The sequence below is a fragment of the Kryptolebias marmoratus genome, linkage group LG19 (genome assembly GCF_001649575.2).
Source record: "Kryptolebias marmoratus isolate JLee-2015 linkage group LG19, ASM164957v2, whole genome shotgun sequence".
NCBI classification, from domain to species: Eukaryota; Metazoa; Chordata; class Actinopteri; order Cyprinodontiformes; family Rivulidae; genus Kryptolebias; species Kryptolebias marmoratus.
In genome coordinates, this window is record NC_051448.1 from 10,320,614 (window position 1) to 10,329,044 (window position 8,431).

Here is an 8,431-nt window from a genome sequence, read left to right on the forward strand (position 1 = left end):
AGTGTGGAGATGGGCTTTACTGCTTTTACTGTGACGGCTACACTGAGCTCATCCATTAAAAGGATCGTAGTCACTTTGATTCAAAAACTCTTCACTTAAAATCCTGCGAGCTTTGGGGTCAGCCTTGGGAGGAGGAAGGATTTGCACCTTTAAGAGGCTGTTGCCAAATCCCCCCCTCACTTCACACACACACAGCAGTCCGAGCAGAGGAATGCACTGACACAACGTATGTCGACAACATTCCTGACCTCTCCAGAAAACTGGCAACTATAAGACGACATGAAAAGCGCCTGTCTTCCATCGAGGCTGTTCGACAGGAATTCAGCAGCAGGGTCATGTGAAACTCAGAGTTCAGCAAAGTACCAATGGCATGTGGATCCATCCCGCTGTGAAAACGCTCAGGACGTCGCAGGCGGCAGCGCACCAAAGGAGAGGCGGCCCAGAGAAATAAACTTTGCCTTTCGGCCGGAGAGGTACGAGCCTCTGATGGACGATGAGGCGAAAGAGAAGAAGAAGAAAAAGAGGAAAGAAAACTACAAGAAAGTGAGGAAGGTGGGTTTGACTTTTAGTTGTAATTTTGAACATAAACATCAGCTGAAATCTTGTTAGCCTGATTTAAAAAAAAAAAAGGCTTGTGGTCACGTCACAATAACAATCAAGGGAGAGGAAGATTGTTGCTCGGTCTGCTGAAGTAATTTTACCTGCAGAGGCGGCGTACCTTCAGGATTCAACGTAAGCTTCACTACATCCATCTCAGCTGTTTCCTGCTGAAACATCAGATATGTTTCTACTGAGCAGTATCTGAACATAATAAACATACACACTATTCAACTTTACTATCATCAACCAATAAACTGCTTTAGAATATAGATGGAGTTACAGAACTGATTTAAGGATGTGTTTTATTATATCTAAATATTTCTTTAATAAACAATTAGCATTTTCTTATCATTTACTGTGTCTGTTTCTTTTGTTTACTGTAAAAAAAAACATTGATTATTTTAAGAACTCTAAAATAGGACACAAAAGGCTTGATTCCAAACTAAAAATTCATACAATTCAATCCTGTTTAATTACCAAAGCAGAAAAATAATATCCTCCTTAGATATTCAGTAAATTGTACCGTTTATTTCACTTTTTTAGTGCATACTGCCTGTTCTTCCCCATTAGTTTTAAAATTGGATTTGAGTTTCTGGTTACAGAGGTTGCAAATCACCTTAATTGAACTTTTTTGCTTGTTTTTACAGTTTGAAGACACAAACAGGTTAAAGATGGGTTTGGCCTTTCAGTCCTTTTTCCCCACTTTAATGTTTGGGAATGCATTTCTGATTTAATTTAATATGTGACTTACAAAAAATGTGCAAAACACTATTATACTGAGAAGATGGCATGCAACAGTATATACTGCGAGACTGGATTATCAGTGATGCTTTAGGATTTTAGAGTGAATGTTGTTATCACTAACAGGATCTCAGATACTCGACATAAACAGACTTCTGTCACTCTGTTGTCATAATTCTGTACAATATTCTCTAGAAGTGAGGTAAAAAAAAATAATCTAACAGGCAGCTTTTGCAACACTCGTTTGATTTCATGCATCATTTCCCAAGTCAAGATGAAAGATTTTCTACTCTAAAATTCAATTTTATAGTCAGTTCAACTTGTTTTCAGAGCTACTATATTAGTGGAGTAGGTCTTTTTTAAAATAAGACTTCCAGCTTCTTGTTTCCGCTGCAGCCGATCTGTGTTTTCCTGTTCAGGATACGCCGGACAATGGTGCTCACAGGACATTTTTGTTGATGTTTCAGTCAGGAGGAGAGTGGGCTTCTCTTCCTCCTGCTGCTATTGTGCTCTGAAACTCCACATTTTCAGCTGGGAAATGTCCTGCCTCCGACCTTTAACCTTGGTAGCTCACAGAAATTAAATAAAAGAAAAAGATCATTATGACCTTGTGATCGATTAAACTCTCTTTCTTTCCACCTCCAGAATGTTGGGAAGGCGCTTCGTACCACCTGGAAGTGTCTGAAGCTGGGCCTTTACAACTTCGCCTTCGCCTACTCCACTCCCATCACGGTCGCTGCTGCTTTTGCTCCCGACTTTTATGACCGAAACAAAACCTGAGCCAGGCTGCATGGATTCCCCTCGATCTTTACTGTACTTACCAGGAAACTAAAGACTCTGACCAGTCTTTTTACATTATTATAATGCTATGTATTTAAATAGATAGAATCAGACATTGATTCATATGGTTACTGTACTAACTGCACTTAAGTTTTTAAAACTATTTTACTGTATGATGTTTGTAGATGAGGTTTCTCTTGTGATGTCTAAATGTCATATGTGAAAAAAAGCACCAGCAGGAAAGAGCTTTTTTTTTTTACTATTAGCTTTAACAGTGAACTATATAAATGCATTTATTTCACACAGAAAATGATTTTACTCAGAATCTAACTGGGTTTTGCATGGGTGTGTGTAGATAGAGGGAGGATGTGGGAATGTTGCTGTTCCAACAGGATTCCAGTGACGCGTAAGAAATAATGTTCCTTCAGCTGAAGGGAGTGAGAGTAAAGACTTTTTAAAGGGGTTCAGAAGCAGGAAAGATTAAAGAAAGTAATATGGAAATGTTTGTATAATATGCATTGTTGACCAAAGATTATGGGAGTCATATCTGCTGTGTAATAAAACATTTCATGGGTTTGTGTTGAACAGCAAGAAAATATATACTGTAGCACAACAAATGTGCAAATAAATTTTTTTAAAAAAAGAATCAAGTAAAACCTGCTTTAAACGTGTTTATACTTAGAAAGAAGATGATTGGTTGTCACCGTGACGTCATTCGCCTGCTACTTCCGCATTTCCGTCTTGTTTACGCTCAAGCTAAGCTAAACGGTCAGTTCAGTGTTTTCTGAACATGTCGGAGCAGAAAGCCGAAAATATCAGCTCGATCCCAATCGATGGATTCAGCAATTTAAGAATAACGTCGATATGGACGTTTCTTGCGTCTGTAAGCTCATTTTTACTGCCTTAAATTAGCATGCTAACAAGCTAAGTTTAACGTTGCCTGTCAGTCGGACTGGTATTTTCTGTAAACGGTGTGTGTGTGTGTGTTTTGTGGTTTGCAGGTGCAGTGGTCGGAGCCTTGGCTCATCGGGCTCTTGGTGTTTCATGCTGTGTGTTTGCTCCTGACCGTGGTGACCTGCAAGTTCTACAGAGCTCAGATCTGCCACTTTCTGCTCATTCGTACGTGTTTAAAACACACCACAGCAAGAATAAGCTCAGTTCATACAAACTACCCATCCATCCCACTGTATAAGTCTTATTCAGTAGGATGGATCTGAACTAGACATAATCATAATGTCCCGTCTGTTGATCTGATTTGGCGTCAGTAAATAAATAAATCAAGTATGCCAGATTATTAGCTACTAACTAAAGAGCTCATCACATCCTTCCAGCTGGCCATGATCAGTTTTAAGGGAGTAAAATTCACACACGTCATCAATCTTCAGCCTTGCAATACCTTATTTAGATCTCTTTTTTATGTACACCTTACTGCTCATGATCCATTTCTTGTATTCTTAAAGAAGTTTTATTTTATATTAAGTTAAGACGACAAGTCTTTGGTCTTTACTGTGTTGACAGAACAGCTGATAAACCAACCTTGGATATCATGTTTAGATTTGTGCAATAATGACTTGATATTACTTGTTAAATGCCTGATATGACTTGTCTCCACAGTTGGCCTTGTTTACAGCGCTGAGTATCTAAATGAGCTGGCAGCCATGAACTGGAGGTAAAACCTTTTTGTCCTTTTTTTACTAACTTGTTTGTTGAATCATTGTTGTTAACAAACTATAGTTAATATAATGTTGCCCTTTATCTTTCAGGTCCTTTTCTAAGTTCCAGTACTTTGACTCCAAAGGCATGTTCATATCGCTTGTCTTCTCAATTCCTCTTCTGCTCAACGCAGTCATCATTGTGGTACGTTTAACCTTTTCTTTCTTTCTTTCTCTTTTCCACGTCAAGTCCAGTTAACATGTCACAAACGCTCGCTAGCAGCAGATTTGTCAAAGTAAATGCCAGATCCTGCTCAGATCTCCCATGTTCTGCTCTGACAGATGGTGTGGGTGTACAGGACCTTTTCCACCATGGCTGAACTCAAGACACTTCAGCTGAAGAGAAAAGCCCTTCGGGATAAGAGGGAAAAGAATGACTGATCCCACTCTATGTCCATACATGGACCTCATTTGGAGGAATTTGGAATCTCTTCTCTGCTAATCCTGACTTTTGGAAAAAGGAAGCAAATTTCTTCTTGTGACTTAAAAGGGATTGTTGTCACATGGTAGTAATATCAGAAATGGGTGTCTTTATGCCGTCTTAAATGTTAAAAGATGCTTCTGAGTGTAACATTACCACCGTGGGAGTTAAGAAGACCAAAGATGTGCGTTGTTTTGTATTTCATGTTGTTTCAAAATGTGTTCAAATGTGAGATAAAGGACATTTTTTTGCAACTTCTAGTTTACTGTTCAATCCAAAGTCATGAATTTAGATTTAAAACTGAAGAGAAGGGATGTGCTGTGATTTTTACACAAAAACACCAGAACAAAGAAGATAGAACTTGCAGAAATTTTAGATTTTTAACGTTTTAAACTTCCAACTTATTTTAAAATGTTCTCATTTCGGGTCGCAGGGAGCTGGTGCCTATCTCCAGCGGTCACTGTGGGAGAGGTGGGGTACGCCCAGGACATGTCACGAGCCTGTCACATTTGAAGCAGTTCATTTTATTTATTTGTTTACAGAGTAATTGGTTTTCTTAAAGCTACACAGCTGTTAAGTTTTCTTCACACTGATGACGCATGTAGAAACACAGCTACTTTTACCATTAAACATTGCTGTGACTGCAACAGTTAACATTGTTTTTTCACAAATTTTATCACTAAATGTGTCATTCTTTATGATTATTTTTTTCTGACCACAAGTTTCTCGTAGATGATGGTTCACCACTATAGTTCTGTTTTTCATCATTTTAAAATTGTGATGTTAGTATGCTCTTAGCGCTTTGGATTGTTAAATACTGGTGGTGTAATAGCTTAGGTAGTATTTAATAATGCAATCATGGGCATAAACTTTGAATTCATTCATAAAACACTGCAACTCACCAACTTAAGGGGAAGCCCTAAACTTGTTTTACTGAAGTCTGACTCGATGATAAAATAAAAGCATATCCCACTAAAGCAGGTGGCATCTAAAATCTCAGACAATGTTTGGAATGTGTCAAATATCAATTACCCTTTTCACTTACTGTCCCTCCCAACTACAGATGTGAAAGGTGCAACTACACAGCCCGTGCTGCATTCAGTGTCAGTCCAGAAAAATGATGGTTTGTTGTTTTATGCTTATTTTACTTGTAGCCCAGTAGCAAACTGGCCATAACCCTGTGGCATGTCTGTGCTTGGGAAGCTGCTCTAAAACAGTAGCAGGTTGATGCACATACACATTGCAGGATTTAAAAAAAATAATAATGAAGAAGAATTGTACGTTTTTACTTATGTGTCACACTTCGTTCTAATCAAAACTACATTAAATGCAATTTTTTGGGGGGGCGATCAGTGAGTGTTTGTCTCAGTGGGTTTAAAAAGATCCTTGCTTTGCACCACTAGACGGCAGCATGGGCTAAATGACATGGAAGCTGCAGCTTCAGCTGTCTATATGTTTGGAAACATCTTCCTCAGCTCACACTCCATTTTTCACCTGTTATCTCTGTCAGGATTTGGCAGCATAGCTTTCTCCCCCCCCAACTGTGCTGCTCTTTAGATTTTTATTTTATTTTATCCGTATCACTCCTTGTTTGTTTTCCCAGATTAATCTGAGATGCTTTTGCAGGCTTTAGGTACATTCTATCTGTCAGGATGCATTAGGCGCGGACGCAGTCACTGGAACTTATCAAAAAAAGGCGAGGAGGAGGGTTGATGGGTGAAGGTGATGCGAGTGTGTGGAGATTAGGCGAGGCCTCCGTCTCTTGTGTGGGAGGCTCCAGGAGATGTGTAAGATTTGCACTCTGACCTCACTTTGGCGCACGAGAGCAGGTGTTGCATCGCACACGCCTCGCCACACAAATCTGTCCGTCTCAGCTGATGTCGACTTCTCCGACTACATGAGGTCTGTGTTAAAGCAGGATTAGGTGTCAAAACGCACACTCCGGCCTCAGTTAGGTTCTCTCTGTTCCTTGAAAGACGGGAACAAATTTTATCATCTGCTGAATCCTTCTGGTCCGAGTTAATGTCAAAGTTGCAGCCAACTTCACCAGTTCATGCATCACAAGCATGTGCTTTCTTTTTGTTGGACGGTATGCATTATCAAGCCAGCCACAGTCCTGAGAGGAAAAAACACTTTGGATGGGGGGAAAACACACACACACCTGTTAAATGTAGGCCTGCAAATATGGCCACATGAGAGCAATGTGCAGCGGAGCACAGAACTTACTGAACTTACTGAGCTGCAGGGTTCACATAATATCAGACTGGACATTAAAATCTCTTAAAGATATAACATTCGTCCTGTTTTGTTTTACAGATTTGCTGAAACACATACCCTGACATTTGCTAAGCATCTCAAGAACATTGTAGAAGAATAATTAATTCTAGGCAAACTGAAAGTATTCTGAGATTTTAAAGAAACAATAACACAGCTAACAACGCATCATCACAGAAAATAAGTAATTGTATTACCTAAAGTCAAAATTTGCTGAGTAGGAGACTTTGATTTGCAGTACAAATTTAAAGGTTAAACGAGTTAAATTGATTAATTAGTTTTTAATCTATTTTATTACATCAGATATTGAGAAATCTTAGCACACAAGGACAATTGTGAAGTTTAAAAACAAAAAATTAGGAGCCTTTTATGGTTTTACACTTTTAAATGGTGTCTTAATGGTTAAATCAAAAGGAAATAATAAGCTTCTCTACACTGAGTTGCAATAATTTATATGTTGTCGGTGGCTTGCACTGTAGTGACCGAGGTAAATATGAGCAGAATAGATCAATTAAAGGGAAGTTCACTTAAAATGTTTCTGTCAGAAGTGGGATTCGAACCCACGCCTCCAGGGGAGACTGCGACCTGAACGCAGCGCCTTAGACCGCTCGGCCATCCTGACATGTGTGTCCCAGCCGACAGGGTTCATATTGAGCAGGGAATGACGGAATTATATGGTTATATATGTTTCTGTTAACACTTTCAGTTTCATTCACTGAAAGTGTTTATACTGTTGTTTATGTCCGATGTCTCTGCTCGTTTTTAACTAAAGCAGAGCAGACGCCTTTCAGCACTGAAACAAGAAACCCTGACTGGGCTAGCTGGTGGAGAGAGGAGGGAGACTATTTATGTCTGGATAATATTTAGATGTGAGTCGCACTTTCTAAAAGAGATGTCAAACATGTGCAGGCTCACTTTGAAAGAGTTGAAAAATAACATTAATCTGTGCCAATTTGGCTACTTTAAGCCTTTGGCAAGTGTTTTGCTACTAACCCTTTGCTATCTTTAGCTAGCCTTTTTTACTTAAAGCTTGCCTTTGGCTAATTTTAGCAAGCTTTTTGCTTTTGCTTTTTTCTTTCCCTGCCCCCCCCCCCCAAAAAAAAACTGTTTAGAAAAATTCCGACAAAATCACAGTTTTACCTGTTTTATTTTACATCTATAAAAAGATTGTGCTTAAAAAAAAATAAGGAAAAAAGTGCATTCCTCATCAGCTTATTATGAGCCGATTCCTTATTTTAAGAGACAGCTGGCAACCCTAAACTAAAACAAGAGCTCCAGAAACAGAGCCTTCTGCTCCAGCGTCTAAATCAAATAAGCTAAAAGATTGTTCGGTTTGGAAAGAAACATAAAAAATTAAATTAAAAGCAAAACGTTTTCATATCTGAATGGTTAAAAAAAAGCACAAAAAACCCCAACAGAAAAACAAGATGTGAATGTTCAGTTAACATTCAGAATGGAGACGGCAGCAGTCCGCTGTGGTCTTGATCATTAGCTCGTCAAAACCAATCTTTTTCCAGCGACAGGTAAGATATTTCTGGTTCTTCACCTTTCCACAGAACCTCGCGTCAGAAGATCTGAGCTGTTGCTTTAAAGGTTTTAGGCTCCATGTTGTTTTCCTTTTACCTCTTTTAAAATCAAGGGCCTTTTATGGAGTTAGATTTGTTTCACAATTATTCAATCAAAAAAAAAATCATGTCAAACAAAAAAAGGAGTATTCAATCAAAAAAAAATCATGTCAAACAAAAAAAGGAGTACTCAATCAAAAAAAAAATCCTGTCAAACAAAAAAAAGTAGTATTCAATCAAAAAAATAATAATGTCAAACAAAAAAACATCTTAAAAACTTTTTAACCATAAAAATATTTTTTTACGAAACAAAAATTTATTTAAAGATTTATTTTTTT

At 38.4% G+C, this 8,431-nt stretch overlaps 2 protein-coding genes and 1 non-coding gene across 3 annotated transcripts; 2 read left to right on the forward strand and 1 right to left on the reverse strand.

Annotated features, from left to right (window-relative positions):
• The first annotated feature begins 41 nt into the window (after nucleotides 1-41).
• On the forward strand, nucleotides 42-2,757 carry LOC108240126 (uncharacterized protein C1orf115). The gene is made up of 2 exons (XM_017423334.3): nucleotides 42-552; nucleotides 1,987-2,757. The coding sequence occupies exons 1-2, from the start codon at nucleotides 280-282 to the stop codon at nucleotides 2,119-2,121; spliced, it is 408 nt and encodes a 135-aa protein (XP_017278823.1). The 5' UTR covers nucleotides 42-279; the 3' UTR covers nucleotides 2,122-2,757.
• A 76-nt stretch (nucleotides 2,758-2,833) lies between these two features.
• On the forward strand, nucleotides 2,834-4,925 carry tmem18 (transmembrane protein 18). The gene is made up of 5 exons (XM_017423209.3): nucleotides 2,834-3,004; nucleotides 3,123-3,240; nucleotides 3,736-3,790; nucleotides 3,885-3,978; nucleotides 4,116-4,925. The coding sequence occupies exons 1-5, from the start codon at nucleotides 2,912-2,914 to the stop codon at nucleotides 4,212-4,214; spliced, it is 459 nt and encodes a 152-aa protein (XP_017278698.1). The 5' UTR covers nucleotides 2,834-2,911; the 3' UTR covers nucleotides 4,215-4,925.
• A 2,142-nt stretch (nucleotides 4,926-7,067) lies between these two features.
• Nucleotides 7,068-7,150, reverse strand: trnal-cag. The gene has a single exon. It is a non-coding gene; the product is annotated as a tRNA-Leu (tRNA).
• Between the last annotated feature and the right edge of the window lie 1,281 nt (nucleotides 7,151-8,431).

Bases quoted from the DNA above. Each gene is read 5' to 3' on its own strand.
- LOC108240126 (XM_017423334.3), top strand. From the start codon at position 280: ATGAAAAGCGCCTGTCTTCCATCGAGGCTGTTCGACAGGAATTCAGCA. The intron at 553-1,986 runs GTGGGTTTGACT...TTCCACCTCCAG, and splicing joins ACTACAAGAAAGTGAGGAAG to AATGTTGGGAAGGCGCTTCG.
- tmem18 (XM_017423209.3), top strand. From the start codon at position 2,912: ATGTCGGAGCAGAAAGCCGAAAATATCAGCTCGATCCCAATCGATGGA. The intron at 3,241-3,735 runs GTACGTGTTTAA...TTGTCTCCACAG, and splicing joins CTGCCACTTTCTGCTCATTC to TTGGCCTTGTTTACAGCGCT. The intron at 3,791-3,884 runs GTAAAACCTTTT...TTTATCTTTCAG, and splicing joins CTGGCAGCCATGAACTGGAG to GTCCTTTTCTAAGTTCCAGT.